Source organism: Chrysochloris asiatica, unplaced genomic scaffold (genome assembly GCF_000296735.1).
Source record: "Chrysochloris asiatica unplaced genomic scaffold, ChrAsi1.0 scaffold00030, whole genome shotgun sequence".
Classification (NCBI taxonomy): Eukaryota; Metazoa; Chordata; class Mammalia; order Afrosoricida; family Chrysochloridae; genus Chrysochloris; species Chrysochloris asiatica.
In genome coordinates, this window is record NW_006408548.1 from 16,358,864 (window position 1) to 16,382,652 (window position 23,789).

At 37.7% G+C, this 23,789-nt stretch overlaps 1 protein-coding gene across 2 annotated transcripts in view; it reads right to left on the bottom strand.

Annotated features, from left to right (window-relative positions):
* The window catches only part of RARB (retinoic acid receptor, beta), a 621,377-nt gene that overhangs the window by 398,475 nt on the left and 199,113 nt on the right, over window positions 1-23,789 (bottom strand). Inside the window, exon 5 of one of the 2 annotated variants that reach the window (XM_006851621.1) lies at window positions 12,137-12,153. The exons of the other annotated variant lie outside the window; for it this stretch is intronic. Coding sequence (XP_006851683.1) covers window positions 12,137-12,153 — 17 coding nt within the window. The remainder of the gene's footprint in view (window positions 1-12,136; window positions 12,154-23,789) is intronic. 2 annotated transcript variants of the gene reach the window in all.

Here is a 23,789-nt window from a genome sequence, read left to right on the forward strand (position 1 = left end):
GAGGTTGGCCCAGGATCGGACATTGTTTAGTTCTGCTGTGCATGGGGTCGCTATGAGTCGGTTCCGACTCGATGGCACCTGACAACAACAACAACAACAACAATTTAATACCTTTGTGCCAGAACCAAGGTAGGCAGTAAGGATGCAATGAAGAAGAAGACAGGGAAGCTTCAATAATTATATTAACCATTTTATTGATGATAATATATATATTTTAAATTCCATTTGTAGTAATCAAATACTTAGGATTAGTTAGTAATTTTTCCTTCAGTCACCATTCATGTAGCCTTACATTCACACATGAATTATGTATGCCAACCAGAGTTGTAGAGAGGAAAGCACGAGACAAAGATCTTATTTGGCTAAGAGACCAGATGTGAATGATTTCTTTTCGGGTCCTTTTTACTTCACGTGTAAAATGAGGGTGTTAACCAGGAAGTGTCTGTGGTCTCTTCTCAAATTCTACAATTTGAATATATATATATATATATTTACTATTCCTTATCATTATTTGTCCCATTTATGAAAATGTTTCTAATACAAAAAAGATATAAGTACAAATTTTCATTACTGTCATATATTGTTAGTCCTCTGTAGTCCAATTCATATTGCTTGTATTTTCTTTTTAACATATACTCATACTACTAACACTAAATGTACAGTCCACCCAGTGGTTTATGCTTTCAAAAAACTGTTGCCATCGGATACAGAATTTAACACCAAATTTGCCGTTCATCACTATTCTAGTTCTCCATCAGCCTCTGGGCCATTTTGGTTTTTCTCTTCTGAAATGTGTGAATTATATATTTTTTCCTCCAGGCATGCTTTTCCCAATGAAATAAAGTTTCATTTCCTGTTCCTAGTTCTAATCCCAACAGATTTCTTGGCTTAAAATATTTATAGGTATCACATTTTATAATTTTTAATAATTGTCCTTGATTGCATGTATAAAATCTTATACTTTCAGGGGGATCTGGATTGTGCTCACTCAAAAATAAGGCCTTCAACTAATATAATATATAAAGTCTGTGTAGTCTGTCAATCATGGAGAGAAACAATCATTATAAACATATAGAAAAATACATATACATCTCCTAAGATTAGCCTGTGGGTTCAACTATATGTCAGGTATGAAAAATTTATAAAAAGTAGCAGATATCTATCTGTACAGAATTATTAGTCTCCAATTTCAGAAATGTGACCCAGTGCCACAGCACATCACCACCACCCCCAATTCAGAAGTGTACAGAAATTTCCGAGCATACTCATTTAAACTGAAAATGTCATTAGCCAGAGTCCAGTTTAGGAAACAACATCATTCTAGGTGATCTTTAATATAGCAATGAGTTACAAATATTTTGTTGTTGTTCAGTGCCATCGAGTCAGTTCTAACTCATAGGGACCCTGTATAGGGTTTTCAAGGAGCAGCTGGTAGGTCTGAACTGCTGACCTTATGGTTCAAAGTCCAGTGCTGATCCTACGGTACCAAACCAGGAGTCCTTACACATATTTTAGAAGAGTTCAAAATAGAATGGAACAGTGATAGAAATTAATACGAACAGGAGGCCACTACTTGCCCTAAGACTGAAGGGATAAACTAGAAGAGGGGCTGTTCTCAAAGCCCTCCCATCTCTTGCTAGTACCTCCTTTAGCTAAACTAGACTGGGTCAAGAAGTGGGTTGAGATGGAAGCCCATGCAGGCCCCATCCAAGGCTCTGGAGTGACCGTAGCAACTTCTTAATATGGTCATATACTACATAAAATTGGAATAAATAAGGAATTGAACTCAAATGGTTGCAACTTCTGTTACATTCCACCAACTTCCTCTCTGTCATACTTTTTAAGTTAGGTGGCATCAGAGTGATTTCAGGCATATTTATAGTGAAAGATAAGGCAGTCTGCTCTGTAAAGATTTACAACCTTGGAAACCCTATTCAGGGTCGCTATGAGTTGGAACTGACTCCCTGGCACATAACCACCACCACCATGTTTGTGGTTCACAGTTACATACACATAGACATTAGTTGTGTTGTCTTCATGATAAAAGGTTGTTAACACTACTTAGTGTGTAGAGGGTAGGGAAGTTAAGACTTCAGACTTTCCCATGCCCTACAATTTTTTTCTACATAAAATTTGAATGTTAAATTTAAATATTTCATAAATTTTGTTGTTCCACTATACATTCAGATAGGTGAAAAACGGGCTCTCTTGGTAGCTAGTAGAATTATTGCTTTTGTTAAGTGCTGTGCAGTCAGTTCCAACTCAGAGTGACTCAGTACAGGATTTCTGAAGAGTGGCTGATGAGTTGGAACTATCAACCTTGTAGTTCAAACCTACCTTGCAGTCCTGTGTCTATCCTACAGTGCTACACCAGGATTTCTGGTAGCAGAATAGCCTCCAGTAATACACAGTCACCCACTGTGTTAACTCCTGCCATTCATTTGGAATGTCTTAACACAGAGACATAGATGAAAAACTATTCAATGATATATAACCTTAAGCTGACAGCAAATCTTACAGTTTTGATATGAATGCAACTTGAAAAAATTCTAAATATTCACATAAAACATTGATAATGACTTGGAAATGAAAAATTTTATATAGTGTCAATAATAAAAAAGTAAATTCTGATCAACGTACTGAAGGAAGACAGAATCATATTTCTACTTTTTCTACAGAACACTGTTTCCATAGGAAGAAACAATCAAAGAGTATACAGCCAAAAATTCTTGGGGAAAAGTGTAAGAGAGATCCTTTAAGTAGTTACTTAATAAAAATGTGAACTATTTTTATAATTTTTCATAATTTTCTAATTCTAAACTAATTAGTCATATTTTGAGTACCTTCCAAACTTAAGGACTAATTTTCAGTACCATATCTTAAAATATTCTGGTGCTATTCATATAGTTTCATCTCCTGGCACTATATATGAAAATGATTGGCTGCCATTCATAAGGTTTTTAGTGGCTAAACATTCAGTAGTAGTCTGCACAAATAAAAATGAGGAAAAACAGCTGAAAACATTCATTAATAATAGGAACATGTAATGTACAAAGTATGACTATAGGAAAATTGGAAGTTGTAAAAAATGTAATGGAACACATAAACAGTAATATCCTAGGTATTAGTGAGCTGACATGGACTGCTGTGGACCATTTTGGATCTCACAATTATATGACTTACTATGCCAGGAATATCGTATTCAAGAGGGATGGTGTAGCATTCATCAAGAATACCATTTCAAGATCTATCTTGAAATACAATGCTGTATGTGATAGGATAATATCTATATGCCTACAAGAAAGATGAGCTAATACCGCAGTTATTCAAATTTACACAAAAACCATTAAAACCACTTACGATGGAATTACAATGAAATTCAAGAATTCTACTAACTTTCTCAGCCTGAAATGATCAAATATACATTCAAGTTATATTTATAATTACTGGTGATTGCAATGCAAAGGTTGGAAACAAAGAGAAAGGGTCAGTAATTGGAAAATATGGCCACCGTGATAGAAACGATGATGGAGATTGCATGATAGAATTTTGCAAGATCAATGACTTATTCTTTCCAAATACCTTTTTTAAACATCATAAAAGGTGATTGCATACATGAACCTCCAAATGAAATACACAGGGATCAAATTGACTATATCTGTGAGAAGAGAAGAAGAAAAACTCAGTATCATCAGTCAAAACAAGGCTAGGGACAGATTGTGGAACAGACCATCAACTGATCATATGAAAGTTTAAGCTGAAGCTGAAGAAAATTAAAACTAGTCCACAAGAGCTAAAATATTACTTTGAACAGAATTCACCTGAATTTAGAAATCATCTTAAGAACAGATTTAATGCTTTAGACACTAATGACCAAAGAACAGAAGAGCTGTGGAATGACATCAAGAATATCATATGAAGGCGGAACAAGATGGAGACCAGGCAGAAAGGCTTCATGGGCTTTCTACCACAAAGATACAGAAAACCAAATGACAGAGATGCAGACGATAGTCCTAAAACTCTGAGCTTCAGAAGAAGGAATAGAGAAGTAAAATGAATGCTTACTAAGAGAAAGAGCTGAGCAGATGCAGCAAAAAAAAAGAAGTGACTGCTGATCTATGATAGCCAACCAGATCTGCCGCAGTCATCTTGAGCATTTGTGAGCAACTTCAGAGACAAGAAAACATATTCACATCGCAGAAACCTACTTGTGGCTTGCAGAGGCAAAGGTGCAATTTATTTTCTAATTCCCTACCCTTCCCTGGTAAGGAGAAGTGAGGCCAGCCTCCACCAGCATACATACACCCACTGGGAAGCTCCTACTCTCCAGGCAGTCAGAGCCATACACAGGTGAGGGCCGATGTTGTAAGCTGCACTGAACATTGCAATAACCCCACTTGGCAGACCCTGTTCCAAATCTGCAAAGTCAGTCTTCAATAGTCTTGGACTACCTTTAACTAGTAGAAGTGACTAAATGGGCACATGGGGTAGAGAAGAACAAAACAAAACAAAAAAAGACTGGCGATGTGTGTGGGCCATCCAGGTACAGCATGGCCATCTTGAACTTTCTCGGGTATTGTGAAGGCAAGAGGCCAGTACGTGGTGCAGAGGCATACCACTTATTGGTGGAAATAAGTCATTACCAGATTATTATTATTATTATTATTTTGCTGCTGTTTGATTGTTTTCCTTCTTTCTTGTGTGTATGTTTTCTCTTCTTGCCTCACCTGACAGGAGACAGCAACTGCAGCCATACAGGCTAGCCATAACTGTACCTTTAAAAGTCTCACCAATTAGGCAAGAGCCAATACCAGCTGTTATATACCAGATCGATAACAACAACCAATAACAGCTAAACTGAAGAACTGAGAGCTGAACTGCATAAACAGGTAACAGCAAACAGTATACAAGCTCATCTCCTGCTCACACCCACCAGGAGGCATTTGGTATATGCCTGGGAATTCACCAATTTACATTCATCAACTTATTGCAAATACAACATCACAATGTCTAGAAAGCAGCAGGCAATTTATGTTCACATGAAGAAACAAGATAAAGTAGTTCAAACAAATAACCAAGAGGTAGAGCTAGAAAATGTTTTTGAAAAAGAAAGAGCATCGGAACTACATGAAAAAGAATTCAGGAGAATGATATTTAGGTAATAGCAAATGATTGATAAGGAGCTCTGGTACTGTAGTGGTTATGAGTCAGGCGTCTAACCTCAAGGTCAGCAGTTCAAAACTACCAGCTGTTCCGTGGGAGAAAGATGAGATTTTCTGCTCTTGTAAAGGTTTATAGCCTCAGAAACCCTATACAGGGTCACTGTGAGTTGAAACCAACTCCTTGGCACATAACCACCAGATGACTGACAGAAAGGTCAAAGAAAACAAGGAAGAATTCAGGAAAGCACCACAGGAGGAATCAAAGTAGGTAAAAGATTGGACACAACACAAAACCTGCAAACAGAAATCCAGACGATTAATGCTAAGATACCATAAGTGGAATCAATGGAAGCCAGAAGTAGTAAGCTTGAAGATAAATCTCTCAATACTAGTAAGTTAGAACAACCAGAAAAATATAAAAAAAATCTAGACAGTCTAAGATTCATGTGGGACAGCATAAAGAGGAATAACTTACAGGCAAATGGAATTCCAGAATAAGAAGAGACAACAAAAAGCACAGAAAAGGTAGTCAAAGAGCTAATGAAAGAAAACTTCCCTAATATCATGAAACATGAGAAGATGTGTTTCAAGAAACCAAATGAATTCTTAACAGAATAAACCACAAAAAAAGTTACCAAGACACATCATAATTAAACTCTCTAAAATAAAAACCAAGCCAAGAATACTGAAAGCAGCTTGTGAAAAACAAAATGTTATCTAATAAGGAAGACCAATAAGATTAAGCTTTGATTTCTTATCAGAAACTATGCAGGCAAGAAGGCAACGGAAGATATAGACAAAACTGAAAGAAATAAACTACCAACCAAGGATCATATACCCAGCAAAACTGTCCCTCAAATACGATGGCAAAATCAGGACATTTCCAGATAAACCGAAATTAAAGGATTTTTTAAAAACCAGGCCAACTTTAAAGAAAATACTAAAGGGAGTCCTTTGTACTGAGAACCCAAACAGTCGACAACTGGAGAGTAACATACATGGCAACACCACACAGAATTCAATCCAGATATAAAAGTATCCAAAGTATAACAAACCTACTACTCTGAAAATAGGGAATTAGAGATCAATTAATAATGAAGATAACTACAAAGGAAAAAGAGTGGAAAATATAATTGCAGAATTCCAAACGGTGAGGAAGTCAAGGATATTTCAAGAAAAAAACAAAACAGAGTGTTTAAAATGGGGAAGAAATTAATAACCTCAAGGAAACGCAATACACCTTCGCATCATATCAAGTAAATAAAAACCATAAAGATTTTGTAAACATTAAAACAATGAAGAAATTGACAAGAAAAAGCACACACACAAAAATGAACTTGGCACAGGAAAACATGTAGAACAAAGAAACTAGCAACACCGCAAGAAAAACACATAGAAAAATGACTGCAATCAATTCATACCTACTGGTAATTACACTGAACATCAATGGATTAAATGTACCAGTCAAGAGACAGAGTAGCAGAATGGATAAGAAAATAGGGCACTTCAATATGCTGTCTACAAGAGGCACAGTGTACACACAAAGACAAACATTGATTAGAAATTAAAGGATGGAAAAAAGTATATCAAGCTAATGGCAATCAGAAATGAGCAGGAGTGGAAATATTAATTTCTGATAAAATAGACTTTAAAGCAAAAAACAGCATAAGAGGCAGAGAAGGACATTATCAAAGGGTAAATTGAACAACAGAACATAACCATAAGAAATATCTATGCTCCCAATGAAAGAGCCTCAAAATACATAAATCAAACTCTAGTAGAACTGAAGAAACAAATAGACAACTCTACAATAATAGCAGGGGATTTTAATACACCAGTTTTGAAAACTGACAGACCAACTAGAAGAGAAGTCAGGAACTAAATAATATGTTCAACCAATTTGATCTCATAGATTTATACAGATATCTCAGCCCAACAATAGCACAACGCATTTCCAGTGCACATGGAACATTCTTCAGAATCGACCATATGTTAGGCCACAAAGCAAGCCTCAATAAATTTAAAAGCATCAAAACACTACAAACCATCTTTTCAGATCACAATGCTATAAAATAAGAAATCAACAACTGGAAGATCAAGGAAACAAAATCAAATACATGGAAACCAAGTAAAAGCCTGAATAAAAGTTACTGGGTAACAGAGCAAATGAAAAATGAAATTAAAAAATTCCTTGAATCAAATCAGAATGAAAACACAACATAGCAAATCTAAGCACAGCAAAAGCAGGACTGAGAGGGAAATTTATAGCAATAAATGCACATATCCAAAAAGAAGTAACAACCCAAGTCAACACATTAACACATCTCCAACAAAGACCTGCAAAGTCTACAATCATCAGAAGTAAAGACATGATAAAGATCACAGCAGAAAACAATAGAAAGAATAAGACAAGAAGTTGGTGTTTTGAAAGGATTCATAAAATTGACAAACCATTGACAAATCTAACACAAGAAAAGAGGGAGATGATGCAAATAACATGCATAAGGAACAATATATGTGACATCACAACAGAACCAATGGAAATAAACAGGATAATAACAAAATACTATGTTAAGAAATGTGGAAGACAACTACCTAACCAAGTGATTGCAAGAGCTCCATATTAATGCCCATTCCAGAGATAGATGACCCAACAGGATGAGGAAATCCTTGAACAATATCATTAATATCACATGCAAGTTAAATTCTGCTGAAGATAATTTAAAAATGGCTGCAACAGTACAGTCACAGGGAACTGCCAGACACTGAAGTCATTATTCAAAAGAGGATGTGGAACTAGGAAAATGATTGCTCGTGTCAGATTGATCAGTTGATAACAGAGAATACCAGAAAGTTGCTTACTTGTGCTTTATTGACTATGCAAAGACTTTTGACCGTAGTTATCATGACAGACTCTAAAGATGATATTGTGAAGAATGGGTATTCAGGAATACTTGATTATGCTCATGAGGAACCTGTATCTAGATCAAGAGACAGTCTTTCAAACAGAATGAGGGGATACTGAATGGTTTAAAATCAGGAAAGGTGTGTGCCAGGTCTGTATTATTTCACCTACACTTATTGAATCTGTATGCAGAGCAAATAATTTGAGAAACTGTTTTATATGAAGAAGAGCATGACACCAGGTTTAGAGGAAGACTCATTAGCAATTTGTGCTATGCAGATTATATAACCTGTTTACTGAAAGTGAAGTGGACTTAAATTACATATGATGAAGATCAAAGACTATGACTTTCAGTATGGATTGCACCTTTATATAAAGAAAACAAAACTCCTCACAAATGGACCAGTAAATAACATCATGATAAATGGAGAAAAATCGAAGTTGTCAAAAACTTCATTTTGTTTGGACCCACAAGCAACTCTCATGGAAGCAGCAGTTAAGAAATCAAATGATGCATTGCATAAGGCAAATCTGCAGCACAAGACCTCTTAAAAGTGTTCAAGAGTAAAGCTATCAGTTTGAGGTCTAAGGTGTGCCTGCCCCAAGCCATGGTATTTTCAGTTGCCTCATATGCATATAAAACTTGGCCAATTAATAATGAAAACTGTAGAATTGATGCATTCAGTCATGTGTTAGAGAAGAATATTTAAAATACCATGGATTGATACAAGAACAAACAAATCTGTGTTGGAAAAAGTATAGCTGGAATGCTCCTTAGAAACAAGAATGGTGAGATTTTGGCTCTCATATTTGGCTATATCATTTGGAGGGAACAGTCCCTGCAGAAGCACATTATACTTGGTAAAGTTGAAGATCAGCGAAAAAGAGACTGATTCTCAAGGAGATGTATTGGCATAGTGGAAAGAGCAATGGGCTCAAACTTAACAGTGACTGTGAAGATAATGCAGGACTGGGCAGTGTTTTGTTCTGCTGTGCATACAGTCAATATAAATCAGCATCTGCTTGATGGCACCTAACAACTACAGTAAGCAAATGAGTTCTGGTGTGACTCTGTAGGACAAGCACTGGACAGCGAAGTGCAAGGTCGGTGGTTCAAACCCATCAGCTGCTCCTTGGAAATCCTATGCAGGGTTGCTATGCGTTGGAACTGACTCAACGGTACTTACTAGTAACAAAAAGAAGCACATTTTAAGATGTCTGATTTGTTGTGATTTCTTTTTTTCTCACAGAAATAGTTATACTCTATTGTACATAATTTTATATAATTTTCACTAAAGAAGGCCCGCCAAATTACATAAGCTTCCAGTCCTACACAGCTGCTGACACAGGAGTTTGGGAAATCAATTTTATAGGGATCACCTCCTGGAACACAAAGCAAAGTAGGGAAAGAGTAGGGGTTGGATATAAGAGCCAATGGACACAGCACCACACTAAAGGATATTTATGAGGTGTGGTGCTGTAGGATAAGCACCGGACTGCAAGGCCCGTTTGAACTGTAAGGTCAGTGCTTCAAACTCACCAGCCCTACACAGGGTCGCTATAAGTTGGAACCAACTTGACAGCACTTAACAACAACAGATGTTTGGGAGGCCAGAGAACTGGACTTGGAGGTCACACAGCCAGAAACAATCCTTGAAACCATGGGTAAGAATGGGAGAGTCCCGAATGATTCCCACAGTTGACACGGACATCACAGTTTACATCACCACCATGCTGAAGGGGGACTCTGGATGGCACAATTGGCACATCTGCCATGGTTGCTCCAGAAACTCCAAGTAGCTCTTGTCAAAACAAGTCACAAACATGTTATGCTTTCTTAAGTCCCAAGCTCTTAAATCGAAGTCTGGTCCATTTATTTGGAGGAACATGTGTTTCTTGCCTGTGCCCTATATACCAGGGAGGCTAGAAAACAAGTATTAGGATTTCATAGGCCTTCCTTTTCTCCATAAGATGAAGACTTTCAAAGAAAGGAGGACTGTTAGAAAGAAAAAAAAACCCAAAATTCAATGCAGGTTAAGTATCATCATTATTGTTTAACAGAATGGAAATTAGGAATGTAATCTTTAAGACTGGAAACAATCTTCCCATGTTCACATAGTTAGAAATTGATGAATTGGAAGGCTGCCTCCGGATTTGGAGCACAAGTTCAACAGTCACCAGAATTCAATGAGTAATGGCAGATGGATAGGAGAAAAAACAGTAGTTCAAGAGTGAGGAAAAATATCAACTGATTCTTGATCTCCAGGATTGGGGACAACAGGGAGTGGTAAAGACTGTGGCAAACTGGAAAGCACTTGTCTATCTCAGTGAAGCAGCTGCTTTTCAGTTCCTGCTGATTGTGGCATTGTGGGTAAGCCAGCCAGTGGAATTATATGTTAAGTTTTAAAGACAGAGTATAAATATAAATTTTAATGTGAAATGTTTTGATTGAAATATTTTCCAAATATTGAAAACAAAAAACAACCCACTATAAATATTGTTTGAGCCATAACTGTGTAGACCCATCCACTGCTAGATTATGACTTTAGGTTTCTTTTTGCAATGTCTGCTACAGAGGAATTTTGCAATTCTTTGCTCACTAAATTACATCGCCAAACCTTCTCTCTTAAGGGAGATACATTTTATAAACTGCTAATTGTTGAGTTTTGTCTTTCTTTTACACTTTATCAGAACATAGGTTGAAAGATTTGTTGTTTTTTTTGTCCGGACTTTTGCTTATTAGCCATGTAGTCTTGAGTGAGTCTTTTAGTCTATTGAAATTTTAGTTCCTCATCTATAGAATGAAGATTTAAAAAATGCATGTTATCTACTCTGCTTATCTCCCAGTGTTGCTGTGGGAGACAAATAAAATAGAGGATGTGAACATGCTTTGAAACTGATCAACTGACTGAAAATATCCAGTCAGTGTATATTATTTTTGTGATAACCTTAATTTTTAGAAAGGTAATTAGCCAAAATTCCCCCTTTCCATTTATAGAAAATAACACATTAATTTTTCTTCCGTGTCTGACTCTACCCCTGTTCTCCTTGGCATTTCAAAAATGATTGCTTCAGATTCACTAAGTTCATTAACGACTTCCCCTAACACTGCAGGAAGCAACTCATCTGCCCCAGCTAACTTGCATTTTGAATGCATTTATTTTTTCCCATATCCTCTTAAACCAAGCACTACATTAATGAGTTGTTTTAACTTGACTTTCTTTCTCTCTTTTTTTCAGCTTGAAACTAGTGGTCCTAAGAGAAAATTACTTATGAGGTCAACTGAAAGGCAGAGCAAGCCAGCTTGAGTGTGTATATCCATATTCCCCACTGTCATTCCTTACATCTTTTGAGTGTTTGTGTCACGAGCCTGAAACTGCCTATGTACCATACGTGCCCTCGGGAAAGCCATTCACATTGAAAAGCAAAATAAACCCATCACTTTTATGAAGAATGAAGCCCATTTGGTAATGGGTATTCTTTTTCATATTTGTCCTAAGTGCCTTGTTACAGCATAGAGATAGGCCCAACTCCCCCTCTGCTCATCTATGGAAGTCCTCAGTGGATCTGTTTATACTGACTTGGCAATATCTGCTACCATTTAGATTTCTATGGGGTACATCTAAATATTTGATACTGTTGATGTTGTTAGTTGTAATAAACTTGATTTTGACACATGGTGACCTCAAGTGTGCAGAGTGGAAACACCCCATGGGTTATCAAGACTGTGAACTTTTGATTGGTTGCTGTTAAGTACTGGGCAGTCAGTTTTGACCCTGTATAGACTTTCCAAAGAACTGTTGGTGGATTTGAACTGCTGACCTTTTGGTTAGCAGTCCAGTGTTTATTCCACAGCACCATACCAGGACCCCTTTTGATCACTGTTGTTATTGTTATTGTTAAGTGCAGTCGAGTTGGTTCCAACTCATACAGACACCTGTATAGGGTTTCCAAGGAGCAGCTGGTGAGTTTGAATTGCTGACCTTGTGGTTCAAACTGACCTTGTTGTCCAGTGATTTATTCCACAGCACCATCCCAGGACTTCTTTTGATCAGTTGTTGTTAAGTACCGTGGAGTCCATTTCGACTCATAGTGACCCTGCACAAGGTTTCCAAGGCTGCAAATCTTTACGGGAACAGAAAGCCTCATCTTTCTCCAGCAGAACAACTAGTAGTTGTGAACTGTGGACCTTGAGGTTAGCAGGCTGAATTGTAACCACTACGGTATCAAAGCAGTTGTTGTTGTTGTTAAGTGCCATTGAGTCGATTCCGACCCATAGCGACCCTGTATAGGGTTTCTGAGGAGCAGCTAGTGAGCTTGAACTGCTGACCTTGCAGTTCAAACGGCTTTGCAGTGTGGTGCATTAACCCACAGTGCCACACTAGGACTCCACACAACAGAGCAGTAGCTATTGTTAATTAAACAGACAGGGAGGATCTATAATATAAAGAGCAGGCTCATATCTGCAAGACATCTTAAGTGGTTGGAAGCCTTTCGGATGGAAAAGGAAGTGAGGATATCCTTTACTACAGATCAAGTTAGTATGGATGCTTGGTATTAGATCTATTTCAAACTTTATATCAATGGACTCTTGTAATTGTCCACACAGGGTCAGCCAGAATCTTGGTTCTGTTCCAATTTTCTGTTCTTGCCAGGTGGGTTTCATTCTTCTTTCACAAATGCATAACATTCTTCCTCTCTCTGCCTTCTCTTCTGATATATTTTTCCTTTATTCTCTCTACCTACTTAGAATCTATCTAGCTTTCAAGGCAGCACAACTCCAATACTCTCTATGAAGTCTTCCTTTATTACCCCAACCTCCACTAAACTTCCCTTTTCCCTGAATTTGACCCATAATTTAGCACCATATGTTGTACTCTGGCACTTCATTGTCAGTCTTATCTATCTAATTGGACTTCAAGTTCAAGGCCACGGCATATACTGACCACAGTGTCTAGTCCAAGGCAATGCTTGGCACAGAATACAAACACAGTAAAGATTTGATTTACATGTAAATTCTGGCCTTGGGATTCCATCATAAAGAATAATTGGTTATATCTCCAGGACTGCAGACCTTAATGTTTTCTTCAGAAAGAAAATATTCAAGCAGACACAGGTGCCAGAGATGAAATGCTGTTTCAGGAAATGGTGAGCATCCTGTTTCTGAAAGCGTTCAAGTAGAAGCTTGGCAACCTTGGTATGAATAGTATTGTGTAATTAAGCATGACTGAAAAGACGGTAAAGGAAATGGAAGCCAGACAATTAAAGCAGTCAGTCCCAATTCATAACAGAGGCAAGTTTAACACTAGCATTTACATCCTGGAATTTCAACTCCCAGTCTGGACTCATTCTAATATATGAACTGATAATCACACATTTGAAGACACTCACACTGAACATGTCCCATTCTGTCTACCATGTCATATTTGAAAGGGTCCAGGTCTGTTGTGGACACAACATTAAATGTCCAAAGCTTCTATTTTCACCAGAATAGAGATTTTTGTTTTATTTACTGCAATACTGAAAATGTCTTTTACATAGTAGATTAATCAGAACCATCAGTTGCTGTCAAGTCAGCTCTGACTCAAGGTGACTCCACCACGTGCCAGAATAGAACCGTGTCCCATAGGGCTTTCTTTCTTCTTCCTTTTTTCACCTTTTACTGTGATTTGGGTGAAGTTTACAGATAAAATTAATTTTCCACTCAACTCTTCATACACAATTGTTCTCACGACATTGATTACAGTCCCTACAATGTAAAAACATCCTTGCTACTTCCTTTCTGTGTTTGTCATTCAGTTCTTTCTTCTTTTTTATCCCTTCCTCCTTTCTGAGCTTTATCCTTGTATGAATGCTGCCTTTTTTTTTATTTTTTTATCTTGAATGGTTGATTGTTTTAAGGTGTGCATAGTTCCCTGAAGTTACTGTTTACTTTGCAAACCTTTCTATTGTTTGGCTGACAGTGGAGCCATGGGGGTGAGTTCAGTTTCATGACTGAAAGGTTACTAAGGACTAGAGCCTAAGGGGTTTCATCAGTCTCTATAAGACCAGTCACACTGGTCTTTTTCATGATTTTGAATTTTGGTTCATATTCTCCCACCCCCACCCCAAGTATACAGGACCTTCTGTTGTGATCCATTTCAGAGCTGTTGGCTGTGGTAGTGGAGCACCATCTAGGAATTCTGGTGTCAGGATCCATGGGATTTTCAGTGTAGGATTTCTTGGAAGTAGATTATTAAGCTTTTTCTTTTTAAACTGACTTGGGTGGAATCATATTTCCAACCTTTTGGTTAGCATCTAAGTACATTAACTGTTTGTATTACCCAGGTAATGCTGAACAAATATTTGTCTAATGTTAATGAATGAATGTACAGAACATGTGACTATAAGTCATATAGGCTAGACTATGTTGCAAAAATAACCCCTAATCTTAGCAATTTCCAAAACCAAAGAATTATTGCTTAATCATGTTCTATGTCAATCATTAGTTAGTAGGGAGGCCTCTTCATGTCACCTCACTCTGAGCCCCACACTGATGATGAGACAGTCTTGAATGCTGCTGATTACCATGCCACAGAGAAAGAGAGCTCTTAAGAGTTTACAACTGGTCCTTAAATACTTTGCTTTATCAAAACATTTCTACTCACAATTCCTTGCACAAATATTTCACATGGTCCCATTCAATCATAGGGTCAATGTGATCATGCTGCCAAGAAGAGAATCAGAAATATATATAGCACCGCATTTATGACGTCCATGAATTATTAGTGATTTTTGCTTCTTTACTTTCATCCAAAGTGGGTAAATGAGTTGAAAAGAGGGAAATATGCTAGGATAAGCCACCCTTTCACAAGGATAGAAGAAAGGAAACATTATTAAAGATATTTGTTTTATTCTTTCCCAGTTAAAAATTGATGATGTTAAGGGATCATGCTATACTGTTAAATTAAAAAAATGGGGTTGGTGAGAAGGACTAGATAGGTAGGAATGGAGGCAGGAAAAGGACAGAAAGAAAAAGCAGCAAGATAATATTTTATATATTAACAAAGGTTCTTTAGTTGATTTCATGCAAGTCTGAATCAATAATGAGACATAGTCGCTCCAAAGGTGAATTGAATTTCAGGTTATATTAATGTAAATATAATTTTTAGAATAATGGAGGTAATGATTCTGCCTAACTTCATGCTGGTAGAACCATGTCTGGAATATTTCATTACCTTCTGGTGCTGAGTTAATGTATACTGAGGAATGTGAATAGGTTGGTAAAGAGATGCAATGTTCTACCATTACATGAACAAAGGAAGTGAACTGGCATATCTAATTTGAAGAAAAAAGACTTAGCAAGAAAATAATAATAGTTTTCAAAGCCTGAAGTATTTTTGTAAGGAAGAGGGTTTATATGTGTTTGTATGCCTGCAAGCATGGGAGCATGTTCAACGGAAAGAATCTACAAGGCTTTTACTTAATACAAGCAGGAATTCCCTAAGCAAAACAAAGCAAAACAAACAAACAAAGCAAAATAAACCCAACCAATTGCAGTTTAGTCAATTTTGACTCATAGCAACCCTACAGGACACAGGAGAACTGCCCCAAAGGGTTTTCAAGCCGACTGTTCCATCTTTCTCTGTGGAGTGGCTGATGGGTTCGAACCATTCATCAGTCAAGTGATTTAGTCACGGTGTCACCAAAGCTCCTAAATTCCCTAACAGACCTATCAAAATACCCTTAGTGATTTCTGGACTACAGAAATACCAGATCTAGGTCACAGGCATTAGTAGACTGTGAAGGAATGTGTCTTTCTTAGCACAGATAGCTGAATGACTGTACCCTAACGAGCCTGGACAATGAAAGTGTGCGCATCCACTGATCTCACCAAGGATGAAGCCAAGACAAGCAGACAATTAAGCAGACAAATGGCTTTTGATTTGCAATAAGAAAAATGTTCAACCTACCCTACTATCAGCATGTTGAGCTCATAATCAGGCATTATTATAATGGTATGCAAATTATGGAAATGGCAGACATTCTTTCCAACTATGTTTTCATTATAGATTCAACATTTTCCCCCCAGAATAATAGTAAATGACATGCGAACTTCATATGAACTATAGGTCATGAAAGGATTTAGTATTGGCATTTTTAATCTAAAAAGTCTGGTGCCAGAAAATCAATATGTTTCAGTTGCAGCATTCGAATGCAATTTTCCTCACATAACAGGGTTCTTTCTTTCTTTCTTCTTTTTAGTCTATCTTTTTCTTTTCTTTCTTTTTATTTTAAAAGAATGAATAATTCCTGGTTTTTCTATGAAACAAGCTGCTGTATTATAAGGTAATGACATCAATAACGCATTACATGTAAACAGAAAATGAACAAAAAATCATTCAAGGCCCTTTTGAAACTGGAGTGCTTTTCATCAGCACTATTACAGGTTCCATTCACATTATCGGATTGAACCATCCTGCATAACCGAGGTGCTGACAAGTCCTGATTACCCAATAACTCCTGTATCCCTTTCAGGCAGGTTCACGGAGAGGACAGGAATACCAGGCCTTCCTGGGGGGCAGCCGGCCTGCCATAGAGACCAAATCAATGAAACCCAATGCCCTGACACCTCTCTTCACCAAAAAATGGGCACTGCACTTACTGGTGTGTAATTCGGGCCCTTTCTTCCCATCATCTCAATGTTTCAGATAACAACTTTTATAAATATAATCGAGAGACTAGGCTAAACCTCCTAAACTCTTTCCCCTACATATGTACAAGGCTCCAGTTAATACCCTGTATGGCAAAGTGCACAGTGTCTTTCTTAAGTAGCAACAAACTACAGGAGAGCTTGTGTACTTGCAACAAGATGATGACTATCAGAAGGGCTGAATCACTCAAGTATTTCCAACAACCAATCATTTTTTATTATTCCTTGTTCTTGAGTTACACTGAAGTGCCTGGGTAATGCAAATGGTAATATACTCACTTGGTATAAAGACTGGAGGTTCAACCTTGCACCTTGCACGAAAGGCCTGGTGATGTATTTCTCAAAATTAGCCATTGAAAACCTTGTAGAGCACAGTTCTCCTCTGGTACACATGGCGTTGCCATGAGTAGAAATCCACTTGATTGCAACTGATTTCTTGAGTTACACTATCAATAGGACATTGGAAGACACTTCTCCCTTCCTGCTTTTGATACCACTGGGTGACATTTTACTTCTTCTGAAGGAATTATAATGGAAGCCCAATCTGCTCAACAAATAGGACTACCCTGCCTCCACTAACTACAGAGTGTGTTGTTGTTGCTGTTAAGTGCCCTTGAGTTGGTTCTGACTCATAACGACCCTGTATAGAGTTTCCAAGGAGTGGCTGGCGAATTTGAACTGTTGACCTCATGGTTCAAACCGACCTTTTAGTCTAGTGCTTATCTTACAAAGCCTCACCAGGACTCCTGGTGGGAGCAACTGGTGGGTTTGAACTGCCAACCTTGTGGTTTTCAATCCAGTGCTGATTCTGTAGTGCCACACTATAGCTCAAGGTGGACCCTAGAGAAAGCTAGTAGTGTGTATGTGGGGCAGGAGGTGGACAATCCTTCTAAATAACAGAGCTTTTGAGCAGGGATCAAAATTACTTTTCTCAAGACATCTTTTCAACTCTTGAGCAGAAACTTCAGCCCATTGCTTGTGGTGTAGCTCTGAAAAGCAGCCAAATGAATCTAAAACAGCCTTTAAACAAACAAACTGTGGTTTTGCCTTTTGGGTGGTATATCACCATAAATTTGACGTAATCTTTAGCTTGGGAGCTATCATATTTTTTAAAACAAATTTCTTGGCTTCCAGCTTGGCTCGGGTACACTGCTGTCTGAGGGACTTGTGCGTTCCTAATTAATGCAGGCTCCAGTCTTTTTCTTCCTTAAACTTTTCCTCCTACAGCCAAATGCATACATTGATAACAATGAAAACATAAGAGAGCAAACAGAATACTGGCCTTCTTACTGAAATATTTTAAATTAGAATGAGAGTCTGACAGTTCAGGCTACAGATCATTCTGTTTATCTGGTAGATCTACAGGCATAGTAGGGCAGTGGTTGAGAATATGGTCGGGGTTCAAATCCCACTCAGTTCAGCATTTCTAGGCTGTGCACCTTGCTAAAGTCTCTTAACTTTGTGCCTCTATTTTTTAATTGAAGTACTATTTATAGGGCTCAACAACCCTGAATATGTGAAACTCTTAGTGTGCCTGATATGAAATAAGCATTCTTTAAATGCTAGTTGTTATTAACATGGAGTCCCTGGGTGACAGAAATGGTTAAACTTGTTAGCTGCTAAGCTAAACTTTGGAAGTTTGGATCCACTCAAAGCACCTCCGAGGAAAGGCTTGGAAATCTACTTTTGAAAAATCAACTGTTGGAAACTTGATGGCACACAGTTCTATTGTGATACTTATGGGATTTGCCATGAGTCAGGATTGACTAGATGGGAACTGGTTTTGTTTTTAACATCCCGGGTAAAATCATTTGAATTGTTGTTGGACCTTGGCAGAAATAGGTGGTCTTTGAATTCCATTCTAAGAGTGATGGCAGCTATTGGGAGATTTCAAATAGAGAGCTATGTGACTGGACTTGTAATTTCAAAGGATCACTTAGGATGCTGTTTGTAAAGTAGTCAATAGGGGCAAAAAGAGACACAGTTAGATTTAATTAGTGGAAGAAAACCTGAAATATTTACTGATAAAGATCAAAGACTACAACTGCAATTATGGATCGTACCTCAATATAAAGAAAACAAATATTCTCATAACTGGACTAATAAATATAAAGATAAATGGAGAAAAGACTGAAGTTGTCAAAGACATCATTTTGCTTGGATACAAAATCAACACTCATGGAAGCAGCAATCAAGAAATCAAAAGATGAGGCAAATCTGCTGCACAAGACCTCTTTAAAGTATTCAAGAGCCAAGATTCTCATTTTGAGGATCAAGGTTCGCCTGACCCAAGTCATGTTATTTTTAATCACCTCATATGCGTGTGAGAGTTGGACAATGAATAAGGCAGACCACAGAAGAATCAATGCATTTGAATTATGGGGTGGGAGAAGAATATTAAAAGAACCACTGACTGCCAGATGAACAAACAAATCAGTGTTGGAAGGAAAACATCCAGAATGCTCCTTAGAAGCCAGAATGGTAAGACTTCATCTTTCGTACTTTGGACATATTATCAAGAGGGACCAGTATCTGGGGGAAGATATCATGGTTGGTAAAGTGGAGGGTCAGCAAAAAAGAGGAAGTCTCCCAATGAGATAAACTGACATAGTGACAGCAGTAACTGGTACAAGAGTAGCAACAGTTTTGAGGATGGCATAGGGCCAGGCAGTATTTCATTCTGTTGTCCATAGGGTCTCTATGAGTTGGAACTGACTTGACAGAACCTAAAAACATCAGCAATAACAACATTCTAATCCAGGTAGGATAAAATGATAGTTTGGTGGTGCAGTGTGTTGAGCATTACGCTACCAACTGCAAAAATCAGTGGTTCAAACCCACCAGCCACTCCACAGGAGAAAGCTATAGCTGTCTGTTCCTTTAAAGATTGATAATCTGAGAAACCCTGGATAGAGTAGGTATGAATTGGAAGCAACTTGATGGCAGTAGGTTTGCTCTTTTGGCTTTTGGACTAGAGTGGTTGGTACTGGCAGAAGTGGTAAGTGGTGACTAGATTCTGAATGATGTTCAAGATAAAGCCCATAGAACTTAAAGATTCAAAATTGTGAATGAGAAAAGAAGAGTCAAACATTATTTCAAGGGTGGGGTGAATAACTGAATTTGATAAAAGATAATGAGACAATGCCAGAAGGACTGAAGATGAAAGACCAATTGAATACTGAAGAAAGATAGTAACTTTCTTCATTCAGTATTGAGTTGCAGTCTAAGAGGACACTAGTAGAGCTCTGAAGTTCAGGTCCATGTATCAGGGGTGAGCAGTTTAAGCTGAAATTAAGGACAGGCAGGTTTGGGGTAACAGGTAAGTGAAGGGAATCCAAGATGCATTATTTGTTGTTGTTGTTATGTGCCGTGTAGTTGGTTCTGACTCATGGCAACCCTGTACAGTGTTTCTGAGGCTGTAAATCTTTACAGGAGCAGAAAGCCTCATCTTTCACCCGCGGAACAGCTGGTAGTTTCGAACTGCTGACCATGAGATTAGCAGCTTGATTCATAACCGCTACACTACCAGAGCTCCTTTAAGATGCATTATAAGTGAGAGGAAAAGCATGGGGAAACATGTGGAAATGGTATGAACACCTAATGTTAAGGAAAGATGAGACTGGCAGAATGGAGTATGGAAGCCTTGCTAGAATATAACAAAAACAAGACTAGAGGTATCAAGTGCAACCAGGATTTGGAAGCCATTCACTTTCTGCTAGATTTAATCCTGTCCAGTAACTGCTAAGAGTCTGGACACTTGGTTCTTCACTCCACTTTGAGGTCTTCTGAGAATCTTGTGAATGTCCATTTCATTCTGTGAGTACAGAATCTAAATCCCAATAAAACCCAATGCTTTCAAGTTGAATCTGACACACAGCACTCCTACAGGACAGAGTAGAACTGTTCCATAGGGTTTTTAAGGCAGTCATCTTAATAGGGAGTCCTGGATAAACACTGGACCGCAAGGTTGGTTTGAACCCCAAGATAAGTAGTTCAAACTCACCAGCCACTCCTTGAAACCCTATGCAGGATCGCTATGAATCGGACCCAACTCAATGGCATTTAACAACAAACACCACCACCAGCAATCTTTATAGAAGTACACTGTCCCATCTTTCTCTTGTGGAGTAACTGGTGAATTTGAATCACTGACCTGTCAGTTAGTAGGTAAACACTTGTCCACTGTGCCACCTGAGCTCCTTGTAAGCCTCAGGAAGCTTGTACAAATACCTGCTTCTACCAAAAATATGCTGTGAAAACTCTCAGATCTTATAAATGCTACTGGGTCACCCACAATGTAAAGACTAATTGTTTATACTAGTACTATTTGACCCTATAGGCTTAGACACCACCACTCTTCTGTCTGTTTGTCATACTCTGTTCGCTTGCATGTTGCTGTGATGCTGGAAGCTATGCTATAGGTATTTCAAACACCAGCAGTTTCACCCATGATTCACAGGTTTCAGTGGAGCTTCTAGACTAAGACAGACTAGGAAGAAGGAGAGGCGGGCCCCTTCTGAATGGTTAGCCACTTGAAATTTTAGAAATAGCAGCAGAACATTGTCAGATATAGTGCTGGAAGATAAAAAAAAAACAAAAAAAACCCATTATGAATAGCTCCGGAATATTGTCAGATATAGTGCCAGAAGATAAGACCCCCAGGGGTTGGAAGGAACTCAAAATATGACTGGGGTCTACTCAAAAAAGAGTTGACTATAATGACATGAATGGAGAAGAGCTTTTAGGATGTTCATTGACTGATGGGGTAAAACTCAAAATGAGGAAAAACAGCTGTAAACATCCATTAACAACCAGAACATAGAGTATATGAGTATGAATCTAGGAAATATGGAAGGTGCTAAAAAGGAAATGAAATGCATAAGATTGATATCCTAGGCATTAGTGAGCTGCCATGGACTGGTATTGGCCATTTTGAGTAGGACAATCATATGGTTTACTATGCTGGGAATATTGAAGAGGAATAGTGTTGCATTAATTCCAAGATCTGTCTTAAAGTACAATGCTATTTGCAATAGGATAATATCCATATACCTACAAGGAAGACCAGTTGATGACATTATTATTCAAATTTACACACCAAATACAGAAGCCAATGATGATGAAACTGAAGAATTCAACCAATTTCTTCAGTTTGAAACTGATCAAACATACAATCAAGATGCATTGATAATTACCAGTGTTTGGAATGCAAAAGTTAGAAGTCAAGATGAAAGATCAGTAGTTGGAAAATATGGCCTTTGTGAAAGAAATGATACTGGAGCTATCATGATAGAATTTTGCAAGGCCAACAACTCATTCTAGCAAACACCTTTTTTAAACAACATAAAGGTGATTATATATATTGACCTCACCCAGTAAAATACACAGGAATCAAACTGACTCCTATGGAGAGACAGAGGAAAAGCTCAGTATCATCAGTCAAGACAAGACCAGGAGCATATGCTCATATGCAAGTTCAGGCTGAAGCTGAAGAAAATTAAAGGAAATCGTTAAGAGTCAAAATACAATTGGATATATCCCATCTAAATTTAGAGATTAGATGAAGAACAGATTCGATGCATTAGATATTAAAGACAGAAGACCAGAAGAGTTGTAGGATGACATCAAGAACATCATCCATGAAGAAAGCAAAAGGTCATTAAATAGACAGGAAAGAAAGAAAGAAAGACCAAAACGGATGTCAGAAGAGAGTTTGAAACTTGCTCTTGAGGGTAGAGATGCTAAAGCAATGAGAAGAAATGAGGAAACAAAAGAGCTGAACAAAAAATGTCAAAGGGCAGTTTGAGAAGACATTATAATGAAATGTGCAAAGACCTGGAGTTAGAAAACCAAAAGGGAATAACATGCTTAGCATTTCTCAAGCTGAACGAACTGAAGAAAAAATTCAAGTTCAGCTTGCAATATTGAAGGGTAGAATCCTTAATAGAATGGGTAAAATACTGAATGATGCAGAAAGTATCAGAAGATGGAAGGTATACACAGAGTGACCATACCAAAAAAAAAAAAAGATCGTTATTCAGTCATTTCAAGAGGTAGCATATGATCAAGAACTTATGGTACTGAATGAAGAAGTCCAGGATGCCCTGAAGGCACTGGTGAAAAACAAGCCTCCAGGAATTGTTGGAATTCAAATAGAAATTTTTTAACAAACTGATGTAATTCTGGAGACATTCACTCATCTGTGCCAAGAAATTTGGACAGATACCTTGGTCAACTGACTGGAAGAGATATACATTAATGTTCATTCCAAAGAAAGTGACTCAATGTACTGAGGAAATCACTAGACATTATCATAAATATCACATACAAGTACAATTTTGTGTAAGGTAATTCAAAATGGTTGTAACAGTACATTGACAAGGAACTGCCAGAAATTCAAGCCAGATGCCGAAAAGGACATGGAACTAGGGATATCAATCCTGATATTAGTTGGATCTTGGTAGAAAGCAGACAATACCAGAAAGCTGTTTTGCTGTGCTTTATTGATTATGCAAAGGCTTTTGAATTTGTAGATCATAGCAATATGTGCATAACATTGTAAGGAATGGGTATTTCAGAACCCTGGATTATGCTTATGAGAAACGTGTACATAGACCATGAAGCAGTTGTTCAAACAGAACAAGAGTATACTGAATGGTTTAAAATCAGGAAAGGTATACACCAGGGTTGTATTCTTTCACCATACTTATTCAATCTGAGCAAATAACCTGAGAAACTGCATTATATGAAGGAGAACCTGACATCAGGATTAGGAGACTCATTAACAATCTGTGATATGCAGATGATATAGCCTTGCTTGCTGAAAGGGAAGAGGACTTAAAACACTGATGAAGATCAAAAACTGAACCAATAAATAACATCATAATAAGTGGAGAAAAGATTGAAGTTGTCAAAGGTTTCATTTTGCTGGGATACACAATCAACATTCATGGAAGCAGGAGTCAAAAATTCAAATGACGTATTGCATTAAGCAAATCTGTTGCAGAAGACATCTTTAAAGTGTTCAAGA